Here is a 26,289-nt window from a genome sequence, read left to right on the forward strand (position 1 = left end):
GTTGCAGTAGCAAAACTCGTATTTGGCACAACTGTTATCGTAACCTGGTTGCCAGTAGTCCCTTGGAAAATAGTTGCTGGGCTGTTTGAGATCAACTGGCCTGGCAATATCTGTAAATTAGAAATGGGTACTGTTTGCACTGCCCCTTGGGGCGGGATTGCACCCGGGACCAGCTGAACATTTTGCTGTCCAACTAGCAGCTGCTGAGCTGGAGACTGTCCTTGAACTCCAAAACCTGGTGTCTGGTTATTGGCCATCTGATAAACCACCTGAGGGCTAGGAGCTCTTGCATTGTTAGGTGGAGGAATCTGTGGAGCTGGGAGTATAAGCTTCCCCCCGGGAGTCGAGGGGCCTCTTTTTGGAAGAAGCAGTTGTTTTATCAGGCTAGACTCACCAGAGTTGGGCTGGCCAACTCCCGTATTAGCTTGCTGTGACTGAACTTGCATTTGCATCGATTGTTGTACCTGTACCTGCTGCTGTGATGATGCTGGTGAATGTTGCTGCTGCTGCTGCCTCTTTACAGAAAGCATCTGGCTAACAGTAGGAGGGGGTCCTTGTGACTGAGGAGTGGTAGATGAAGATGACATAACTGTAGGGACTTGATTATTTGTAACTGGACCAGGGGACGGTGAAGATGATGGAGTAATGCTCGGCTGTCCAGCCAACTGGACAGTTTGGCCAGCAGGGATAGAAGCTGGGGTAGCAAGCACAATTTGATGAATGGCTGGTGCATATGTCTGACCTTGCTGAGTTGGCTGGCTTACTATCACTACACTTTGCTGGGATGGTGCTGGAGGCTGCTGCTGTGGCTGCTGCCCCACAGCAGGTGGACCTTGCTGAGACGGCAGAGGCTTTGGTGCAATATTCTGAAACCCTACTCTAGATGTCGGTGGGTTTTGAACACCTGCAATTGTAACCACCTGCCCAGCTGCTACTTGGAAATTTTGAACTGTGGTGGCAGAAACAATGTTAGATGCAGAGGTTGTGACATACTGCTGTGGTGCTATGATGACTGTGTCTTGCTGCTGGTTACCCGCAGAGGACTGCTGAGATGATGTCTGCCCAGGTTGTGATGATGTGCTGATTAGCTGTTGACCCTGTGAAACTGCTGAACTGCATGCTGGTAGGTTTTGTACTCTGCCAAATATATGACCCTGAGGTACAGCTTGCTGAATTACCGTAACAGGAGTGCCTGAAGGTATCTGTCCTGGTACCACTGCGTGCAGTGGGGACTGTTGTTGAATTACAGGTTGGTGGTGAAGCATCTGAGAACTCACAACTGTAACAGACGGCTGCTGGCCTGTGGTGCTGTGATTTTGATTAGAAGCTCCTCCTACTGCAAGAGGAACAGGAACTGCAGACTGAGGAACAGAGCTCTGTATTACTGCAGCCTTCACTACTTCACAGGATATTGGACCTTTATTCTGTATAACAGTCATTGGAGCATTCTGTTGTGTATGAATAGAAGGATTTTGTGGAATTCTAGAAACAGTCTGTGCCACAGTGTGAACACCTTGAATTGGAAAAGACATCTGTGTTGCTGTCAAAGTTGAAGACTGGTTAATAGGGGTCCTCTGATAGTGATTTCCTACACCTGGTAGCCCCTGCGGGATTCCTGTTGAAATAAACACAGTAAAAGTTTGGAAGTAGAGATTACTTCAAACACATTAACAAAATTTTAAAAACCCAAGATCTGAAATTGCAATTCTGCCTGAAGCAGTTTCTTTTCTCAGCTCTACAGAGTCTGAATTAATGATGCAGCAACAATGGCTTGTCTGCTGACTGGAAAGCTTATGGGTTACATGTCAAAGACTAGAATGGCATGCAAGGAAATACTGCAATACTATTCCCAACATTACTGAGTAAACTCAAAACATGTGGCCTCAACTTCTAACACTTACAAGCTATGTTCAAAACCTTCTGGCTTTTCTTATGGTTTCAGGATCAATGCAAAATACTTTATACATAATTAAGTTAAAAACCTGCTGGCAAAGGAGACGAAGACACATCAGGAATTGAATCAACCCGGACAACTGGGGTAGACGAAGTTGGTGGCTGCTGATAGTACATCTGAATGGGAAGTGGTATAGCTCTCCTCTTCACTCCTACCACATGTATATGTGCTTGACCATTGTTACTTGGATCTTCTACTCTCTTCACTGTATGATTTGGAAAGACGGTTCTGCCAAACACAACATAAATCCATGTTAATAAACACAATAACTCAACTCTCACAATGTTTTTGTTTTACCTAACTGCTCTTGTGTGCAGAGTAATAGAAGGAATGCCTGCATCTTTACAACAAAGCCGGATTTTCCAATACCATGTGAGTGTTCATCATTGAGACTAGAAGGTCCCCCAGATGGCCGAGATGTCATAGAACCTAAGTGAAAATTACAAAATCTCAAAAAACTACTTCAGAAAGAATTAGAAGGACTAGAAGCAGAAAAGGAACCCATTCAAAGATCTTGAAATAAAATGAAATAAAATTAAACAAACTCTAAACATTTGTTTCAATTTAAATTCCAAAAGCGGATGTCTTTCAACCCAGTAGATCTTTTCTCAAAGAAATTTAAACTACCGGTTAGTTTTGAGAACATACAGTTGTTTCTTTATTGCTGCATAAATTCTTGTCTTACCGCAGGCATTTATAAAATCCAGTTGATGTTAGGATTCCACCTCGAGCTAATTTACTACAAGTAGAGAGGTATTCAGAGTACATTTCTGCTCGAGAGACTGAGCAATCAAGGTTCACTTCAAAATGGGCATTCAACCTGAGGATAAAAAAATAAACTATGAAGCAAAATATGGAGAGAGTATTTTTAAAGGGGTTGTTAAAACACTTCAGTTTGTATCACAGACACTTTTGAGATCTGCCAACAACATGGAAAATAGCATTTTAGTTTATTGTTTTGTCAGATGCCACTTCCACATTTTCTCACTGCTTACGAATTAACACACTGGACCCCTGACACCTACAGTCAGTTTTACATGCAATATCTTATTTACATACTTATATACATATTAGTTATTATTTATGCAAAACTGTCTCTACCTATGCCTTTTTTATTTTATATTCTGCAAAAACAAATGAGAATGCATGGTTTCTTGGTATCTCCTCCCTACAGCTCTATTTTCATTCCTTAATGATTCTACTTTCACAAAAGATGGGCTGAAAGCTAACTAATTCTTCATCACACATTTTTATTGTAAGTCAATGTTTGTTGAACATCTAATATTCACTTAGCAGTGAAAAGTATTTATATGTCCTACAGACTCTACACAAGTCCACAGTCCATCTAACCTCTAACCTCACAGGAAGCTGTAAGAAAAGGAAACATCTTCTATCAGTTTAATTTTATTTCTCTTAGATCCACCACTCCAACCCAGAAACAAAGGAATTGTTCATCACCAGCAGCAAACAGAGGCAAGTAACAACTCACACTCAGTGCTCAAATATTGGCATGAAAATAAAAGAAATATTTTAGTTGTCAACATTTATTACAAGGTGCTATCACTCTGTAAAACTACACTGCATTCTTCTTTGTAGAGCCCTATACTCCAAATGCAACTAGGTGAAAAGCCTATGATGACATTCTTTAAACTGTGTTCTCTCATAAAGAGTAAGTACCATTTCTCCTGCAGTTGTTAGAATTTTATTACTAAAAGAACAGATTCTATTAACAGAAAGTTTATGTATTAATTAATTTGCATATTGAACAAGTGACTATCTAGTTGGATATGTCATTTTAGGCTGACACACTAACACTGGTACCAGCAAACCGGAGATGTTCAGGACTTAAAATCGTGACATGTGATCTGTGATCACTACTTGACTGTCGCTGCACTTACACCTCCTACTGAATCTAAGCTGGCCAGTAATACATCCAGGAAGGTCAGTTTAAAGACCTTGTCTTTTTGCTGCTTTCAAGAGACAGAACTGAATTCTACTGCTATGATTTACTCATTTACCCATTTCTCTAAGTAGGAAGTAATGACCAAAGCCATGAAAATGTACATTTATCTAAGTTTGCTAATGTGATCTGTAGATAAAGTCCAGTTCCAGGCATCCCTGCTGAAATGCCTAAATATGAAACTTCTCAATCTTTCAGCAGTTAATTATTATGGTTGATAATACTTTGCAGTGTGCAAAGAGAAGCATGGTAACATCAGCTGACCACAAAAAGTTGCAATATTTCCCGACATACAGCCAAAGCTCTGCTGGAAGTACAACCTCATGACAACCCAAAACACTAAGCTTTGTAAATTCCATCCACTTAATTTGGACGGTGCTTGTCTCCTCAGTGACAAGATGAACCTAAGAGCTGTGAAGAAGCAGAGCTGAAAGGCCCATCAGGAACTGATTAATACGAATACTTGGAACGCGAGTTGATTTATGTAAGACAAAGAGCTGGGAAAGATCACCCACAGTCTACATGAGAACTACAGGAGAGAGTTTCTCTCTAAATATCTGACAATAATTTTAGTTGAAAGCAAGAGAATATGAATGGAAAAGACTTTGATCTTCTTTAACTTGAGGTTCAGAATGATCATGTAAGAGTTTTGCAGGGCCTTAGCTTCATAATTTGATAATTACTTTTATACTGATTCAGTAATAAAGCAACATATTACCAGATAAAAATACCTGTGAAACAGGTAACACTGCTTGACAATTTAAAAAATAAATTAAATCAAAATCAGAGTTAAAAATCAAATCAAATTCTGTCCTAAGAGACAAAACAACTAACTTCATCAATCAACAGGCAAAGACTGAATAGTCTAGTTGAGTTTTTGCTTTCAGACTTCTTCAAAGCAATGACAGAACGGATTTGGTTTACACTTCTTAGAAAATTTAGTCTAACAGTAAACAGAAGCAAACTGGAAAATTCTGTGACACATGAATTCAGTTTTTTTTTTGGTTTTTCTTCTTCATTAATGTACTTGAACAGAACTATACACTTACCATTGACATGCAAATTTCTCGCTGTCTATCTCTACTATTCCTGGAGGTGGAGCAACATGTGGTGCTGTCCTAGAGGCTGTAGAGAATGTGGGGGAGAAAAAAACCAAAACTTGCTGAAATGCTTTTTGTCGTCCTGAATGAAGCACTTCATGACATCCACTGGTAGAGTTTCTCCTGTGTTTGTCAGTAAGGATGTCTCCAGCTAAGGCAAGTCCCAAAGGTGCCCACAGCAGACCACAGAGCTGCACTACAGTTTACCAAAGTGAAGCAGGGCTTGCCAGGGCCAGAGTCATTGCTGAGTGCAATCACCAGGAGTGCACCTAGTGAACGGCTGCTTCCAGATTCATTATCTCAGCACTTGACAGTACTGAGCATGATTTACAAGTGGCACAATACTCCACCAAAACAGGCACAAATACACAGCAATTGTTTTTCCAGCTCTTAAGTGGACGCAAATATAATGCAAAGGATCTTGTAGCAATGCCACATCAGTTCATCCTATTCACTCCTGTTCACCCCCTCAGTTACATTCTCTCCCAGCCATTTTTTGCTGTGGTATCTACAACCATTCCAAAAACAGCATGCTTAGACATGCCAACCAGTGTCTGCTCTAATGGCTGTTTCTCAGTAACTTCCTAAGAACAGTTACAATTTGGTTCACATAACAAGACACTGTTTAGAACCTTCAAGAGTGAGTCTATCTCATCCCATCTCTGGAATTCTACCAAATACTTTATGTCACTGCCCAATAATACCAAGTGTAAAACATAATATAAAACGGACCACTAATTCTCTGAAAATTGTGGGAACAATCTAGAATAGATACTTTTTCTTTCCAGTGAACAAGTTAAAATAATCAATGTGTGTCACTTTCAGAGAATTTTCAGATTAGCAACTGAAAAACATTAAAATTCTTTCAAAGCTTGTTTCACAACAGTTTTGGCTAACATAGCTTTGGCTAACATAGTGTATTTTCTTCGTGAGTGTTTGAAAAAGATATATATGTTATGCACAATGTTACACTTATTTATGCAAACTAATCAGAAATCCAGAGAAGATAAAAATCGTAGATCACATGGGAAATTTTATACAACAGTGTGTTCTCTTGCAGTGATACTCACCTGGGACACCTGTTGCATGAGCCTGTGAAGAACCATGATCCATTACCTGTGGTCTGACATCAAGTATTCCTTGCTGGCTAACACACTGATGTTCAATGAGCTTTACAGCAGTAAGAGCATCAGGTCCAAACATCTGGATGTCCATAGAAACCAGACATACTAATGTATCTAAAGTATTGAATGTAAAACCAACAATGACATTAGGACAAGACAAATGCTGTGGGAACATACTGATTTGCTTTAAAATTGCCATGTGCTGAAAGGGAACAAGTCTTTGCATGCTTCTGTAGATTTTTTTTGGTTTTTTTTTAAACACAATTTGTGGCATTAAAAAAATCTTTAGAATTTTTAGCACCATCAATTCCTTGGGGACACAATTAATAGATTTAGTAAATTCCATCCCCATGCTGTGTGCTGTCATACACACACAAGCAAGGCACATTTTTAAGAATATGTCATGGTCAGAGGTTATGTCTTTTTTCTTACATAAGCGAGAGAAGAAATGGATTTTGCTTCTCCCTTACCTATGCTCTTCTCTACTTTAGCAATCTTTGAGCAGGCCACTTCTCCCATTTCTGTGAGCATGTATAGCACCTCAAGTGCTGAGATTACGAGCAGCACATCTGGTAGTGTGAGATGACATATGATCTCTTTATAGGATTCTTGATCCACATATTCACAAATTAAGACACCATTATCTTCAGCCTTACAAAGATTTGCCAAGATTTCCATGCCTGAAGAACAAATACAAAATAGTTTTAAACAGCAATAATTATCATTCTGATACAATCAAAAGAATAGCTAGAGATCTTACCTCTCATTTTTAAAAATCTATCCCTTGACATGAGGCATTTTGTAACAGTGTGGAACATTAGATGAGTAGTTTTGAAATCAACAGGATCCAAAAGAAGCTGAGGAGAAAGAAAAAAAATTACTAACACTATCCACATAGTGCTAATGGCTCAAATACTTAATTTTCTCATCAAAATATAAGGGTCAGAAGGGTTTAAGTGCAGCACACATAAATTACACTCGTGTTCATAAAAACTGAACCATGTGAGTTTTTGATTGTAGTTCCCTTTTTGAGTCCCCTCCTCCTTTTCTGCTCTGAAGCAGCAATCTAATTTACACTTTCCAGTGTTCAGAATAAGGAAAATAACTTTCTTCTCGGGCAGTCAACAGTATACACAAACGGATTCTAATATCCAACAAAGACCAGAACTTGAGTAACAAAAAGCACTCCTCCCAAATGCTATCCCAGTCATTCATCTTGTTTCTACTTCTGCTTCTCAACTAGAGATCTCAGACATAAGTAACATTCTTTCTCACTCAAAAGTTAAGTTTGGTACATGGCAAATGGAAACCACCATCTTTTCTTTCAATATTTAATAATGGACCAATACTTCCAGTCTTATTCTCTGCTAGTACCCATTTTACTTAAATTTATATGCTATATTTTAAAATATAAGGACTATCTGAATATACTTCCTATAAAAGATCCATAAATTTTTCTGCACAATAATATGACATACCAAAATAGCATATTTTATAACATTCAAACCTCTCTCTCAAAAAAAAAAAAAAAGATGCCTCACATGATTCTGGCAGCGTACCCAGTAGCACATGACTAGTTTACACTAAGTACAGTATACAGGACATAAAATCCTCTACAACTGAAGTTTATAATTATAAAGCAAAGAAGCAAGCATACAGACTGCAGAACTTAACAAATTCCTTTCTTTTCTCTGGGAAACTAAACTGAAAATTATACAATATGAATATCTCCCTACATCAGTCTTCTTCATGTGATTCTATTTTAGCAAATGGACACATACAGTAGTATTTTAGTTTTGGCTCTGCACACTTGTTTAAATTCAGAGAATAATTTATTTCCTTCTCCATCCAATGATAAAAAAAAAGATAATTTCATTAATACTACTGCTTTTATCAATTTATATTTGAACTTCTCTGTTTGAAAGCACATTACCTCTGCTGCAATATTTCCCAGTGTGTCAAGCCCCAACTGCCGTAGAGAAATAAAGTGACTGTGAGCAGAGAGTAGCAGGAACCGAAGACAAGTACGATTAGCTGCCAGAAGTTTAACATTTCCCTCTTCAAAAGAAAGATTTCGTAAAATCACTGCTATCTGAAGTACCCGCTGCCCTTCAATATCATTAATGCCCAATTTGCGAGGTGGATGAAATAAGGATTCCCAAATCCATTCTTCTGATGGAATATCTATGAAGTAAATAAATATATATTAGTCCTTCCTTTGCTCGATTTACCAACATGCATGTATTAAGATTAGTCAAGATGTCTCACCTTGAGATTTGCTTCTGTCAGAAATTAGATCACGAACTTCAATATCCTCAACAATATCCTTCCAAAACTGAAGAAAGAATTAAAGATACTTAATTTCTAGGGGCTATTTCTTAAAATAATAATTACTTCTATTTCTAGTATGTTAAAATATTGAAATAATATGAAAATAATTGTTCTTTAAAATTTCCTAATACCTTGATTCATCTGATAGTAAGCAGAACTGATGATAGGCAAGACGTTCAGTATACTACATAAAGAAATTCTTTCCTTCAAGCACCAGAAGTATGCAGTCAGAGTCAACCAACACTACCAAAGAAGTGCTTTGCTGAAGCACATATTGCAACTATGGGGCAGTTTTCCATACATCATTAGAAATACAGTAATTCCAAATGGAAAAAAAAGTACAGCTCATCCTCCTTCATCTCCTACAAACGATGACGACCTAAGGCAGAATAACGTGACTCCTCCCACTCTCAGCAGATCTTAAGACTCCTGCAAGAAGTTACTATTTGGAAAGACTTTTTAAAGCTGCTGCTGTGTTTCCTACTTCATCGTAACACAATAAAAAGAGAGAAACCACCACTATCATCACAAAAAACCTTTATAAACATAACCAAAGCAGAACACTTCAGCAGACTGGAATTCAAATTACTTTACAAATTTATGGCCTGGTCTGTAAATGGTTGTTTTGTTGCTAGTCCTGTTGAAATTCAAGAATTAATCAAGGGATTAAAGTTTGCAAACTAATAAAAATACATAGTGTGATGTATAATAATATAAAAATATATAACGATATATGCATTCTAATGTGTGTATCTGAACAAAGATATAAACTTTCCTTTGACTAGTAAAAATTTGTACATTTCTTTGACTCGCTAATGAAATACCGCTCCTCCTTTGACTATAATCACAGAATAAAACCACCAATAAATCTGGATAAAAAGGGGAGGATGGGAAGTACAACTAGCTGAACAGCAGGAGAAATTTTGCTATGCAAATGTAATTACTAAATTACAGCATTCATACCAAGCTTGACACTACTATTTTCTTGACAAATACAATACTACAGATTTTCTAAATTGGAATGAAAAGAATTTTATTTTCACTGCAATGTTGCTAAATGGCATCCAAGTACTGTTTAGTAAAGAGGATTTACTTGCACAGAAAGGATTATTACCTCATTTTAGCAAAGACAAGAACAGCTAAAAAAAAATCTTAACTTCTTACTGTTTGTGACAAACAGATTTTTCTAATTAATACTGAAGCTATCACCAAGAGCCACAGAAGACGAAGGCATGCAGGCAAAATTCTCTTACAAGGGAACAGGTGTAACATGACAATTTTTTTTTTCTCCAAAGGAAAAGCAAAAGCGGAAAGAAATAATGAAGTGTTCTGGGCATTAATTTGAAAAACACACAGCACAAAGGCAACAAAAAATCAGTTCAGCATCCCAAGCAGTTATTTATTCCCTACTATGAAGGATACCTGTAATCTAATATGACATATTAATAGAAAAAAACAAGATGGTGTAAAATAATGGTCTTTATCAGTAGTTATTTCTATATAAATATATTTAAATAATGGACTGCTAATAGAAACAAAGCTAAAACCTGGAAGCAACCAAATAGAGCTTCATGACATCCAGATACTAAGAGATAATGGACAAAAGTAAAGAACTTCATTCACATTCACAGTCTGATCACTCTCAGTACCCAAGTTCCTTTGGAAAAAAATGCAAAGGATTATACAGTATCCACTGCAAATAAGATCAACCAAATGACTGTCCACAAAAGCAATGGAGATGTGAGTCCACAAAACAAAATGTACCAATGGTATGATGACTTATTGTTCAAGAAAAATATGAGAGCATCTGGAGTCAAGTCAGCTTGACAGATTACTCTGAGAGACGAGGAAAGTGATGTTTGAAAAGTATTTCAGGTACTTAAGTGCAGAAAGATCTCTGCGCACTATCTGAGAAAGATTCAGAGGACAAATGCACAGTAAATGAAAAAAAATTATATTTATAGAAAGAAGCTGGGCAACAAAATTTAAAAAATCACAAAATAAAGAAGAAAATCAGAGAAGTAAGGCACAAGAACTGCATGTATGTGGATTTTGGAGGTCTACAGCTAGAGGAGGCCTCAAGTAGTCCAAGAAAGTGAAATGCAAATCATTTGACTGAAGTAAACAGAGATGAATGGTGCACGAAGAAATGTAATGCAATTTCTCAAACACTACACATCAGACACTGAGTAGCTGCTGGAGACATGAAAGAAATACCTGGAAAAACAGCTAAATCTATCAGAAAATAAACATACTATATAAACCAATCACTCTTGAAAGCAAACCATACTCACAAGCGAACCTTGGAAACATGAGGATATTCAAAGCTAAGTGAAACAGTCAAAATGGGAAAGTTTCCGGAGTAGAGGAGAAAACATCTGAGCAGGATGCCATCAGAGCTTGGAGGTGGGGACAACAAAACAAACAAGGAGAGATACAAGATGACTGGCTAAATGCCAGTTCCAATCCTTAAGTAAGGACACACAGTCATTCCTGCTAACTAGACATTTAAACTTATTGGGAGCACAAGGAAAAATCAAGAGGGGAGAACGTGACAAATTAACATAGCTGTAAGAGACAACAGCAGGTTCAACTTAAATAATACTCCAATTTGGACAATTAATGGAACAGATTCACTGACTAGTAAAAACATTTGATTCAGTTTAGAAGTAATTTATGTAAAATGAGAAGATATGTCCTGCTGCACTTAAATAATGAAAAATAGAAATTTTTCAAACAGTTTTATATAATGCAGTAAGGACTGGGGGGGAAGGGAAAGAAAAAGGAAAAGAAAGGTAGCTGATTCACTTGAAGTTTAGTATAAAGAAACACATTGCTTTTCATCTTCACCTTCAACTGACAGAGCAGTGATACTGGAGGACACCACTAGCACCAAAACAAACAAACAAAAAAATGAAGATTAAAAAAAACCAAGGTAATATGAATGGTGAAAGCAATAACTTACTTAATAGCTGTTCTTTTTTCTTAAAACTGCAAAAGCACATTTAAAAAAACCTAAAAACAAACATCAAAACCAGACACACAACGTCTGTGCTGACAACCAAATATCTCTCTCCTACGTCAGGAAGCTCCCATGCTTCCCCCAACTTCTGTTTTGACATAGCCACAGATGCAATACAAAATAAATGACTTCCAGTAGTAAGGTCAAACAAATGCTTGCAGTAAGATGCTCTGAAAAAATCTGAATTCCTGGCATTAGAGATACTTTTACATGTCATGTTAAGTTTTTCACATGCTTTCTGAGTATTTCTGCCATGCTGTCAGCAGTATTTCACTACAGAATGGTACTATATATGTTGTAATGTCCAAAAATAGATCTTGGAGAGCATCCAAGTCTTTTATTAGTAAACTTTATTGCAGTTGCAGTGGTTCTACTTAAAACTTTGTTAAAACATTTATAAGAACCACCTGCCCTTGTAACAATTACTTAAATTTATATAATCAATATGTAATACATTAGAATACTGTATAATTTCAGATGTTTACAGATCGAGACATGGTGCTTGTTGCTGCTCTAGATCAGCAACAGTCTGTGACAGCTTAGTGGGAAGTCAACACATAAGTGCTAAGTGCTTCAAAAAAAACCAACCAACCAAACTAACCAACCAACCCACAACCTACAGTACTTCTGGACATACTTGTCCAGTGGAAAAGGGAAATTTTGAAGATTATGAAACATTAATTTTTACACTTAATTTTGGCACACTTGAATCACATTTTCAAGTCCATATACTCACAAATATGAGAGCTTAGCTTTCGTGGTTTTAAGTTTACTTAGGAAATTTTGATTAGGCAATCTTCACACTGGTACTTCAACAATACTTATCAATTAACTAAAACAATCATGGTCCAGCTTGTTCCCAAACTGAGTTACATAAAAATAAAACAAAAGATAAATGGAGACAGCTCCCAACAAATACTGTTCCGTAATACTGGCAAGATATTTCAGTATATAAAACAATTATGGAATTGAGCAGAAATCTGCCTTTATGAGGAACTCTGAAGATTATCTCTTCACATTTTTATTTAATAAAAAGCATAAGGTATCCAAATATATTTTAATCTAGCTTTCTTCTATTTTAGCCACATATATCATCACCTGTAATTCAATTCAAAGAAATCACATATCATAGTAAATATGCTGAAATATCAAATCTCTTTCATCTATAATGCATGCTCTTATTCACCTAAAAAAGTTCATCTAGAATAAATAACCATTTCTACAAAGAAACTTTAGTTCTATTTTTACTTCATTTCACTGCTTGTACAGTAGCTCATGCCCTCTAGTGGAAAGATTAAAAAAGCCTGCTGCAAAAATAAGTTAAAGTACTATTAAATACTATTAAAGTATTTCTCATAGCTTCTTATGCTGTGATCTTAATTTTTATAATTCAGAATGTTTCTTTACTGATTATCGCAGTTCAAAACAAACCCCAACACAGCATTGTTGTCTCTTGGTAAATATGCCCTTTTCTTCACACAGTTTCCTTATAAAAAGAAACACAGAAACTTTTGTTCATTTGCCTATACCTATTTTTTTCTTAATACACTTCCTCCTACTCATCCCAACATTTTAAGACAACTGTGACATAGTATCCCATTATATTTAAATCAAAGGAATGAAGTTGAGAGTAATTTTAAGGACATATGCTATTGTATCTTAGAATTTCCAATCTTTTTAAAGGATTTGATATCCACCACACTCAGTACAAAATTATTGTAGTAATTTTTGATTTACCTTAACAAAATCTCTATCCGTTTTCTCCTTCCACTCTTCTCCAAATACAGCAGAAAACGATCCTAAAGCTTTAAGCATAAAAAGCGTATTTTAGTAAAGTCTTTAAAAATGAACATTTTTTTATTAATCCACAAACTAAATAAAGATTCAAGAACACTATAGACTCTTCCAGTGTTTCCTTTTGATCTTAAAAATACCACACAAACCAGCTGAAATGTCTGTTGTCATTTAATTAACAGCTATTGCAATTTTACAGTGTAAATTCAAAGTAAGGAGTTCATAAGGAAAGGGCTAGTTTGTGAATCCTGTAAAAAAAAAATCAAACTTTTCCAGGAGAAAAACTTCTCCAGGGAAAACTTTTCCAGAGTTCTTTTCCAAGAATCAAGATGACTGGTCTGTTTTCACCCTCACATCAAGAACTGTTTTCCATGTGCGCTGTGTAAGCACAAACACTACTGTAGTAATTAAACAAATTCCCACTCTAAAAAATAGTAGTAAGATTTTGACTCAATATTTAACCAAGACCAGTAATAGATGTTCTTGGCTGTTGGACTGAGCCACTACCACAGCTTTTGTGGTCATCACTCCTTAAAAGCAGTTAAGACACAGTCAATCTGATTCAAATGCTGAGTCAATCTAAAAATACTCTCTCTTGCAATAGTTCTGTAATGAACTAATAACACATTTCAGTTAAACATTTTGGTTCATGTTTTTTTATTTTGTAGAAAATACTACAAATCTCAATTCCAAGACCACATCAGCTTTCAATTCACAGAATCCAAACCAAGGCCTTATGCAGCACTCCAAGCTGAATATACTATATATAACCCTCAAACCCCTGGGGCTGCCCCATGACCTGCAATCCATGGTAAATACTTCCTCCTCACCACCCCAAGATAAAAGCTGTGCTGTTATGATTTTACAATAGTTTAGGTTAACTTATGTTTTGCTCCTCTCTTGACAGGAAGCTATTAACAAGAAATTATTAGGCATAGAGGCATTTTTTTCACACTGAAAAAAATCTGAAGAATTTATTTGACATACTTTAGTATTTTGAAGGAATCAACTCTCATTTGAAATTTATGTGCTAACATATTAAGTAATTCTGAAAACCAGATTAAGACTTTTCTCCCTTGAGTTTTATAACCTGAATTTCACTGCAGTTAAATTTCACTGCAGTTTCAGGTTATAAAACTCAAGGGAGAAAAGTCTTAATACTTCACTACTGTAGTGAAGTATCAGGACAAAAATGTTAGCAAGTCATTGTTTCCAGACTACATTGACTTAAATTTTAAATTTGCATTGCCATTACAAAAGAATTATGGAAAGTCAGCATGGTCCTACAAATTCAAAAGGAAACAGTAATACACTACAAAGAGATGGAAATCCAGTGCTGTAAATTTAGCATTTACAATTGAACTTCACTATCAAAAAACTAATTCTTACATTTCACTAACCTGTTTAAATAGATTTTTAAGATTACCTAACTTGAAAGGTATTTGTTACATCTGATAAAACCCGTAATCATGGACAAGGTAAAGAGAAAAACTAGATATATTAATGTGAAGTAAGTTATTACCATTTTAATTATCATGAGTTGTGAAAGATGCTACAACAGGTATAGACAGTTTCTGTTGCAAAAAGGTTGATATATACTTACTGTCATCAAACACCCCAGCATTTGCAAGCAGTAAAGTGATGATTTTAGGATCCTTTTCAAGCTGCATAACATGCTTGCTTTCATTTGAAAGAAGAGTACACACATTAATTGCAAAGTCCACTTCATTTGGGAGTCCAGATAACAGTGAAAGCACCAACTTATTATAATCATTTGGTGAGTTTAAGTCCATAGACAGCCCATAGCTTTGACGAAGATAATCTAAAAAAAAAAAACCCACAATCAACAACATTTTCACAGCTACACTCATTAATCTTGAAGCAATGTATTAAGCAATATTACTGTAAGTAAAATTTGGAAAAAGTTTGTTTATAAATTATTACAGTTTTAAACAAGTTTTCACAGTATTCAATGTATTTTTTGTCTGGCCAAAACATGGAACCCATTCCACTCTGCTGTGTACCTTTCTAGTTACACATCAATTCCTTCTGCCAGCTCCAGAACACAACAATGCAGCACATTTTCCCAAAGAAAACCTTACAAAACAGAAGCTTTCATTAAAGCAGAATGGAATTGTAATACAATTTGAAGTCAATTTCTGCACAACAAATTACATGTCCATTCCACAAAGCCTACCAGCTTCTGATTTAAAGCTTAACTAATTGTAGGCTCAATTTAGGTATTTGACTCGGTGGAGAAATTAGAGATTGAAAGAAACATGCTACAAATTTTCAAGGTAATTTTTTTCAAGACAAGTAACTACACAGCTCTACTAATTAGCAAGGATAATATTTGTAAAGAGGAGAAATAGCTTATGGATTTTAATATTTGTTTTGTTCTGGTTCACAGTGGAAAGGTTTTTAAGTGTATTAAACTAATCATTTGAGGGTCCTACAGATTTGATGGTTTTAATAATATTCCAAATTTATCTATGCACTATTTCTGTAGCCTGCCAAAAAAAAAACCAAAAAAACCCCAAAAAAACCCCAAAACACCCACACACATGAACGAAATAGCACTTTTACTCTCAAGAATTTACCTGACACACTGTGTTGCTGGTAGTTATAGGAAGTTGGAATTGCACCAATAGGAAGTTGTGGCTTTGGATTGCCTGGTTGTACCTCATCATCCTCCTCTCCAAAATGATGGACTTTTTCATACTTTTCTAGATAACTGAAATAAAATTATAAAAAAAAAAAGTGGTTTTAGTGCAGCTAAATCTTTTATTCCAAAAGCAGAACTTCCAAAGGAAGCAATCTAGAAACACAAAGATTTACTGGAACCAATAATCAAAATGCTGAAAAACAAATCCTGAGTCAGACTGACAACAGGTGACAGAGAAATGTAGATATGTGTAATTACTGCTTTATATACCAATTTTTTCACATTTTTCAAAAATGATACTTAGATAAATTGAAGCAAATTGCTCCCCTTTGTGACTAAGCCTGTTTTTCCCAAATCAACTTTTGCTACTCAAAATAAGTCTGCAGGTGAAAGCATCATAAAAACTACTCTGTACTCATTACCAATACATATACGATACCAATACCAAGGTCAAGTCCAGAAAAATACTTTTTTCTTTTTGCCTTGTTTAAAGAGAAACTGTACACTAGGTCTTAACAACTACACAAGAGTAAGAGACTTCGGGGATTCCAAGGGCAGCAATTCAGGAACTTGAGAGACATAGCTGCAGCTAGTAACCACTGGAAATCCCTTTGAACCCCTTAAGAAAAAAAAAAGCTGATGTACTGTACAAAAAATGGACTTTAAGCACAGAAGCTAAATATACAAAAAAAGTAAACAGTCAAGCAGCTTGATAAATTAATTACCTCGATGACAGTTAATTTAGCATTAGAAATGTAACTTTCAGAATCTTCTACACTCCAGTATATAAAGTCAATTTAAAATACCCACTGTAGCATTAATTTCACAGTGATATGTAGTTGAAAACCCCTCATGAAATTAAATCAAGATCAAAGCTGCTTAAATATACAGATTTTAACTGTGCTGAAAAATGACAATACCAGGTCAATAAAACAATAAAAAAAATACTGTAAAATCAGAAAAGAATTTTAAACATTTATATTTCTCTTTGTATATGCTAAAGTATTTACTATATGAGTAAGCTTTCGTATAATTTTTGTCAGTAAACACTGAAGTAATTAACTCATGGTAAATCAGAAAGATTTTAAGGAAACAGCATTCCCACTGACCTCTGAGGAATATTTCCCATTCATTAAATTAGTAATTATTTCATGAAGTGAGGTGTCAATGACATAACCATACCTTTAATGTGTTAGCAAACAATTTTTTTCTTAAGAAAAGGGCGCATTTCAGAAGAAATGAAAGACATCAGAGCTAATAAGGCAAATGATGCTGAACTGTATCACATGCAAATACCATTCATGTCTGACTGGAGTTCAGGATATTCCAAGTACTACATATGCTATTGTTACATGAACCACTGCCATAGTCCCCTCCTTATTACATAAACTCTTGAGTCAGTTAAGCAAAAATCTTCCCTGCAAGTCATTTGCTTTTAGGGTTTTTAAAAGACTAAAAAATTACACTTAAATATGGTTGCTTTTATCTTTAAACAAAAAATACTCATTTATGTGAGTCAAACTTCAACTGAGTATCTGCACAGAAAGTAAAACCTTCTAAAACTGTTCATCAGTTATTAAAGTCATAGCTCAACCCTGTTCTGAAATCTAAACCCTAAATTTTCTCTTCCCCTACATTTCTTTACCTTTTTATCCCACTTCTCTCCTTTAGCTTACATCTTATATCGAGATGAATCAAATCTGCAATCCAATCAATTTTAATTAACAGAGCCTGTATATTTATGGTCAAGACCAAAAAGAGCAGTTCAAAGACAGCCTGACCTTCCCTTCTTTTGTCCCATCACTCAGTCTTCAGAGAGTTCATTCAGAAAAGTAGGAGGATTCTACATTGGCTTTCCAGTAATTTTTCAAGCTGAGCAGGGGTCAGATGAATACTAGATCTGGTGCAGGAGTACATAGCCAAGGATGCCACATGTGCCATTTCTACACTGGCAGAAGCTACACTGTTGAAGCTTGTCTAGTAAAAGCTGGGGCTAGAGCTAATTTCCTTGTATTTGCTGGTCTGAGTTAAGCTTAAGCTTGAGCTTAAAACAGTTTCATTATTAAAATAAAATTTCATAGAAACATTTAATAAGAAGAAGTAAAAATACCTATACAGAAACACATATGGTACTCAATCTGCAAATTATTCTGGACTTGTCCATTCTACCAAGACTGAACATCTATTTAAGCATTTTAAAAAGTACTGTATATATCATAAAATAATTCATGTTGTTCCATAATGTTATATGGAGCATATACACTTAACCTTATGCTTTTTATTAAAGATGTATTCCAGGGAAGCTGAACAACATGAATATCCTAGATGTTCTCCTCTGTTAATATCTAATTTATTAAAATGTGTTAAAACAGTTCCACTGAAAACAGAAAAATCTCAAAGTTCAAGAATTCACTTCCTTTCTTCCCCCTCTGAAAAAATCTTAGGTGCATATTAAAAGACCTCTGCAAACTAAAATGGTCATAATTTGTTCAGTGTTGACAATGGTCAAAGTTCTCACAAATGTCTTATTAAGCACTTCACAAGAAACCAGGATTCAAATTACTTTTAAGTGATGATCTAATTTTTCCCCACGCCAATGCAAGGATTGACTTAACTAAAATTCTGAGCTCTTTACGTTGTTATTCAATTTGACCAGGTTCCCCCCCTTCAAAGAAGAATCCTCCTTTCTTATCTCACCCCAAACTATCAAGTTTGACAAGGAAAAGCTGAAAACTTAACAAAATAAAGCCCTCAATAATCCCAAAGCATCAATTACAAATGCTAAACCCTGCCTTACTCCCACCCCAAGAAAAACCCAAACCTCAAACCAAACAACAGAAATACATTCCCCACCTCAAACACACTTTATTCTCTTTAAGATACTCCTAAGTATTCATGGAGGATGTTGCACTATTTGTCAATCCCTTGTGTGTAACACCACTGTAATACTAAATTTCAACTATAATAACCAGACTGTAATAGACTCTTCAGTATGATTCCTTTATGCTACAAAAGTACCAACTGTTTACAGACAGCTGTACAGACCTCAATTCTCCAAACATTCCTTTTGTTTTCTGTAGAGAGAATGCACAGCCTGGAATTCCAGTGTAGCGAAGAAGCTTTGCAAAATTAGCTTGTACATGGGCTTTACTAGTCTTAAATTCTAATCTGAGCAGTCTGGCATACAGCTACTATGCAAACAGCAGAGCAGTTCAACATAAACACGTCTTGCTCTAAATACACAAGAAACTTAAAAATAATAAACGGAGCTTTTCTATTACTGACAAACAGTTGTGCAAATGCTCATATGTTATAATCAGTTGCAACGGCTAATTTCATGTTTCAAAACAACTTGGATCTGTAGTTATAGGCTAGAAAGGTATACTTTGGTCACAGAAAAAGGTTTTCAGGAATTCAAAATGCTTCCTTAATTTCACAAAGTCACAGACAGTACACATCAGCAATAACAATTTTCTGAACTTCTCTTTTAGTTTCAATACCAACTGAACAATCAGATCCCAAAAAAGAAAGATGAAGCTAATATCTACAAAAAAGAATTAAAGCAATTAACTAAATTAAAGACCAGAATTTAATTACTAATGAAACAAACAATGTATATGGGATAGAAAAGTTTTTAAAAAGTCTTTTAAAAAGCCCATTTAAGTACTACGTTGAAGGCTTGGTGAAGATGGAATAATAAGGAATACTGCCTTCTGTACCCATGGAGATAGATGCTCCACACTGTTAGCATGGCACCCTGAACTGGTGTTACCCATTGGACACATGAACCAAAATATTCAAGAAACTGAAATGCAATGAAACCCATTTACAGCCACTCTTGGCTTTTCAGCTTGGATCACTCCTCTGTTCAGAGAGGTTTAACTTAAACTAAATAAAGAAATAAATGGAACAATAAATAAATTTTTTAAAAGATACACACCCCAAACAAAACCAATACCATCACCACTCCCCAAAAACAACAAAACACACACACAGAGCTCTGGTGAATAGCCAGAACAGGATATGCCAAGTATTGAAAAATAGGAAAATACATGGGCAACCAGAGACAGACATGTGCAGACCGGCTACTTTTTGAAGGGCAAGTAATTTCAATGTTTTCTGAAAACCTGAGTTACATTCAGGATCTCTTGATTTGGAAATCAAAAGATTGTATCTCTTTAAAAATCAAATTCATATTACTCATTCTGTTCCTCTGACACCAATAAGTCACTTTGTTCCATTCAAGTCTGTGAGAAAAAAGTTCTCTAAAGATGAGTAATATTTTTGTCCCTAAATACTTACTTAGTAACGACAAAGGTTTTTATTCAGCCCAGTGATTTTCAGGCTTGTTTTCAGATATTTGGGAAAAAATACTAACAAAAAGAAGCCTACACTGGGTACATCTAGGGGCATGTATAATTTACTATAAACAGTAGCCCTGAATGGGCTTAGAGTATATACCAGAAACTGCTTCATGTAACAGTATAAAACATCTGGCTCATTTGGATATTTTTGCTCCCTTTACCAGGACACAATATATGCACCAAAATATATATTAAGCCAGTTTCTGGCAAAACATGACACATGCAGACATGAACTATCACAGTCCAACTATCACCTTTTTATTCAGCTGAAGAGCAAGCAGGTACCATTTCTACCACCGCGCTCCACCTCACCTTTCTTGAAACTATATTTCTAACAGCATTGCTAGTGGGGGACTGACAGCATGACCTTGCACCATTTCTGTTTGCCTGAACACCGCCCATTATGATGCAAGACAGACACACTCTTCCTGCTCATTCACTTGTACTCCCTCTCCCTCTTTGCAATACTATTGACAGCAACATCCTAGATAATCATGAGACAAAATCCTGACTGTAATAAGGATTTCACACTACTGAATATTCCAATTTGTATTACTTTAAGTTAGAATTGTTGCATATAGTCTCTCTTTGCCCCTAATTCCACATGACTCTTGCTCTGAACTCAAAAGGCCTAAGGAACCCATGACAACTCACAAACTTGTGGTGCCAATCAAAAGCTGCAACCTTTTCAAAAATACACCGTCTTTATTAGAAAATCCATTGCAGTCCTACAGCTTGAATCTATGCCTGATACAGTTACTTGAAAATCCAATCCATTTATGAAGCCTAACAGCAGGCAGTATTTTAATCTCATAGAAGGCTGTTTCTCAGCAAGGCCAAAGCATTTAAGCTTGACTCTGCTGCTGGCACACACAGTGGAGACTGGTGCCACACACCACAATGAAAATCCTGCTTAGAACTTAACAAAGCTGCTGCTGCAGCTGCCCCAAGTAATGTGCCACTCATTTACTCATCTCACAGATGTTCACTTACTAAATTCCTGTCCCAAGAATTATCCTACGTAGTTTCTGAAAAGAGCAAAAACAACAACTTGCTACAAGGCTCTGCTCAAACTTTTAGTGTACACCAACAAACTGCCTCAAATCTGATTTCATGTCTAAGTGTTTTGCCAGTGTCACTAGCAATCTTTTCAGGTTGTTTCTTTTTTCCCCCACCGGCCCTGAGGGCACCACAAATTCCAATTCAACAGTTAAACCCAATTATTGTCAGAACTGATGCTTGCAGCTGAATCCTTCAAAAACAATGTTTGCATTTTACATCTTCACCTTGTCTGCCTCAGAAACTGACTATCTCACATAAGGCTTCCAGGGAAACATTGCACATGTGATCCTCAGCATTGTTTGATTCCTGGTTTGCTGTGATCACCTAATAGGACAGGCTGACAAATCAAGACTCTCAATGCTGTACTTGGCCAGCATGCCAGATGAATATGAACCTGCAATAGCTGTGCTTGTCAAACACCTGGTGGGGTGTCCCACAGTGTGCATGCTGGACACTGTCCCAACCAGCCTGTGTTTGGAACAAGGTCCCATGGGGGCCCATGAGACCATACACACCAAGGGTTCTACCATCCAGCCTCCACTCTGACAGGTTCTGTCACACTTCGGGGGAATTGTGTGCAAACTCAGAAGGCCTTGTGCAGATTAAACAGCCCAAGCCCGTTATACACAATCACATACAAACCATAATTGCATTTACTTTGCATTTAATTGAATTTAAATATGTTAAACTTTAGTGCCACATTTTGTAACACAAGAATACATGATAGATGGTCCAATCTGGCTGGAATTTGGTTAAAAAATTCTTATCCTACCAAGAAACCTTTGCAAACAGAGGAAACCCAAATACATGTCTTCATGAAGTTCTGAATCTTTCCAAGACAATCTTTGTTAATCTTTGTTGTAAGTAAGTGTAAAAGTTATAAGCATCAGCAACCCTCCAATTTTCACTTTATTAGACATAAGAAGAAAAAGATTCAATGCTTCAAAGAAAAAAATAAATCATTCAAGTTAATGAAAATACCTTTTTAGTATCTATAGGAACACCGAGAGGAAAGAAATTAAAATCCTATTTCATGTTTTCATACTCATAATGCTCCAGCTTAGAAGGGAAATAATAAAAGATATATTATCAGCTAACTAAAGTGCCTATGCTGGAGAGCAGTTTCAAGACTGAGGTGGCTGGAGAATGACATCAGTCTGAAGAAACTGCACTACCAGCAACTCCAACAGATTCTAGATAAATACACTGCTATGTAAGCTTGTCTTAATTTATTTTTCAGTTTTATTTAAATGCAATCTACTTGTGATCCACAGCTGTGGTCCAGACTTCCTTTACAGGAGTAACTCTTCTACTGTATTCTCACTGCTTCCCAAAAACAATTCAAATACAGCATCACCTCTTACTGCTTCAGTGGCTGCTTCATCAGACCCACTGGGCTTCACATCCAGGAATATCTGAGCTGTACAATTACTAACAGTATTAATTCTCCAGTCTTTATCTTTTCAACAAAGGCAATTCCCAGACGTATTCCTCTTACTAATACTACAGTCACTCTGTTTCCATCTAGGATGACAGCTCATCAAATCTCAAGTATAATTGCAGTCTGAGTTTAGCTCTTCAAGCAAAACATCAGAACCCTCTAGATTTGTTATTATCTCCATCACATTTTCATAAATTCTTGAGAAACCCCAAAGTTAATCTATTTTGAGAAATAATGTACAGAACTGTCTAGATTTAATAATGTCTAGATTTCTCCACAGTGCCTGAACACAAGATTATCTGAATGGCAAAGATGCACTAATACAGATGGTACCACCAGTTCAGAACTCCTGTAGGCCCCCATGCAGGAAATTTTAACTAAGCATTGTGTGGTGCGCCCATAGCACAGCGACAACATACTACTGCCCACACCAGTCACCTCATTTCAGACCATCACCTAGGAAAGCCACTGTAACAATTTCAAGTATTCATGTATCCACTGCAAAGCTGGCAGCAATACAAATGAATACCTCTACACAGTAATATGTATTGTGACAGTAATAATAAAATTTTCAAGTAAATACAGCTTGCGACATAGCATTAGTTATAAATAGCATGTCTTGTAAAACAGTCTGCACAGAATGCTAAAACATGCTCTCAGTGAACACTATTTAGGTCACTAAGTGAAGTATCAAGATAAATACTAAAATAAAAATAAATTGTTTATGTGGATTCCTTCACAAACCTATCCTAGGACTGGGTGGTGTTTTGCCAACAGATGTATTTATCTAGTCAGTGTATTTAACAAGAATATACTAAAAAATATATAAAACACACACTTTATTTAAACAATAAAAAATCAGAACAAAGTTATCATTCCTACACAACGTGGTAACTTAGAACACGTTTTAAAGATGGAGGTTTCCATTAAGAAATAATGGCTTATATTTTGTCAAATACCAAAGCTAAAAATCTATTAGATACTCCCCAGATCAGAATCAAGCAAAAGCACATTAAACACATTATAGACTTTGAACACCAGAGACTAATGACCACATGTTCTGAAAGTACATCGTGAGACAAGCAACTACAAATATGAAGACATTTTAATGCAAATACACAAGTACATATTCAACGTATGTAATGTATGAAGTTGTGTAACTTTCATAATTGTGAACACAAATAGACGTTAAACTGGCCTATATAAGTATCCTACAAATATTTAATTACTCTATAAAAAAACCCTACACATATTATAAACAAGTATAGCTTCATCTGACCATTACTTCTCTTATTATTTAATTATTATTAAATTTAAATTGGAGAAATACTTTTTGTGTGTGTGTGTTCAGGTAGCACAAAAGAAAGCGGAGAAAGAAACACTCATTATAGCAACACAACATTCTATCAGAGCACAAACTGAAGAGCTGTTCTCACTTAAACAGGAAATTTCTATGGCAATTCTGTCCTAGTTTTTTTTTCCAAATTCAGAATGCAAGCTGGCCTTGTAGTACATATGATTAAGAAAGTGATTCCCTGGTTTTTTTTGGTTTCACAGTTCCATTATCAAATATGCAAATAGAGCCAGTATTTTTTCACAGGAACAGTTTACTTTCAGACTTTCTGGGACTTCATTACTGTTTTCAGAGAAACCTGACTAGGGGGTTTTGTATGCTAGGAAGAAATTCTTTAATTTTGTACCTGCTAAGCATTACACTGAAGTTATTTTCACAACAATAATGCCCTGAATTTATTCCATCAAGAATTCCCAGTTCTTTGACTTTCTCTCAAACCATTATAAATAACAGAGCTTGCTATATTATCACAGACAGTAATAGCCACTTACCTTGTCTTGTCTATGCAGAATAAATTTATCCTACAAAGGCATAATCTGGCAAAATGCCACAACACGTGAACAAAAAAACCACATCACATGCTTACAATTAAAATTACACACTTTCTCAGAACACTTTGCTAAACTGGAATCTGGCTTATCTGCAAAGACTTGAAGACTCCTTTCCAACCGCAAATACTTATCTTGCACATTTTTGAAATTTAGGAAGTTTATACACTTTTCAAACCGCAGTAATAAGAAAAAAAAACCTTTGAACTTAAAAATAATTAAAATTACCAAAAATCTGTAACACCTCATATCTTGAAATATTAAAAAGATTTAATTTTTTAAAATAATTGAAAATATTAAAAATTTGTAACACCAAATATTTGTGTACTTCACTAAGTCTGCCAACAGAAATGCTGCTTATGGATATTAATCAAACACCACCGACAAAAAACATGTCAGCTGTTTCTAGGATGAGGTATGAAGTCCAGACTATACACAGTCAAAGTACTATCTTAATTATTGGAAAATGGCCCTTTCCTCCTGGACTATTATTAATCTATACTCTTTGCTGCATTCTGGCAGTGCTTTGACAAGAAGGGCCAAGAGGTTCCCGTAGCAAGCCTGGTAATTAGAAGGGTATTATACATGAGTACAATAATTGTAGATCTAAATCTCTTGAAAACAGCAGTCTAGAAATAGCTTTTCTAGATTTTGGCAATTGCTCTAGCCACCATGGTAAACATTTCCACAATACTTCTTTCAGTGTTATTCAACAGTTACTAAGAAAATACCAGAACCATAAAACAGAGAATAAAAATATAGAATTTACTGATTCCTAATGTTTGTAGTCTACTTCTTAAACTTATTGAGTGTACAAGCATTTATTAAAAACTTATAGCCATGTCATTTTATCACTTCACATAGCTGTCTGTAATTTCACCATTACTTTCTGCACAGCTTTGGCAACTTTAACAGTTGCACTTTTCTGCCTTCATCACAAACCATTCTCTTCCTGCAATTAAATTTATTTACAATTTCTCTGCCAAACTGTATTCCCTGCTCTGACCACATAATCAAAGTACATGTATGAGTTTACATGTCCTTATTTATGTGGTAAATCAAACAAAATACCAACATTAATTAATTGCTGAACACTCTACCAGGGATTAAATATTCATGGAAAAAAAAAAAGAATGGAATAAAAAAAAATCTGAATAAGAGGATACTGCTGGGATTCTGCACACTAGGAACATAAATTCTTTAAGGTCCAGGTGGAGAGGAAAAAGCCACCTTGGGAGCAACTACTTTCTTTGTCTCAAAATCTTCCCAGAAATCAGTTTGTAAAAACAAATGCAATTGGACCTTCATAAAAATACTCAACCTAAAAATATCTGTATGTTTCAAAGAAATATAAACTTGCCCACATGGAAAGTAAAATAATAATAATAATGACTAATCTTACAATTTTTGATCACCTAACAATATGCAGTTATATGGTTTAAAGTATCCCAGTACATTCTGAGAATGCAGCCAAGTACAAATTTAGAAATGATGATAAAGAGGTAACATATCGATTTAGCTGTCTAAAGCTGCAGAGGCTACACATCTATACCAGTAAAATCAGCATGGC

General features: G+C 35.7%; 1 protein-coding gene across 1 annotated transcript in view; it reads right to left on the minus strand.

Annotated features, from left to right (window-relative positions):
• The window catches only part of ARID2 (AT-rich interaction domain 2), a 91,407-nt gene that overhangs the window by 22,133 nt on the left and 42,985 nt on the right, over positions 1-26,289 (minus strand). Inside the window, 12 exon segments of the mRNA XM_005419256.3 lie at positions 1-1,615; positions 1,983-2,182; positions 2,640-2,774; positions 4,964-5,039; positions 6,085-6,252; positions 6,609-6,818; positions 6,899-6,995; positions 8,072-8,322; positions 8,407-8,473; positions 13,229-13,296; positions 14,889-15,107; positions 15,886-16,019. Coding sequence (XP_005419313.1) covers positions 1-1,615; positions 1,983-2,182; positions 2,640-2,774; positions 4,964-5,039; positions 6,085-6,252; positions 6,609-6,818; positions 6,899-6,995; positions 8,072-8,322; positions 8,407-8,473; positions 13,229-13,296; positions 14,889-15,107; positions 15,886-16,019 — 3,240 coding nt within the window.

The sequence above is a fragment of the Geospiza fortis genome, unplaced genomic scaffold, assembly GCF_000277835.1.
Source record: "Geospiza fortis unplaced genomic scaffold, GeoFor_1.0 scaffold166, whole genome shotgun sequence".
Lineage (NCBI taxonomy): Eukaryota > Metazoa > Chordata > Aves > Passeriformes > Thraupidae > Geospiza > Geospiza fortis.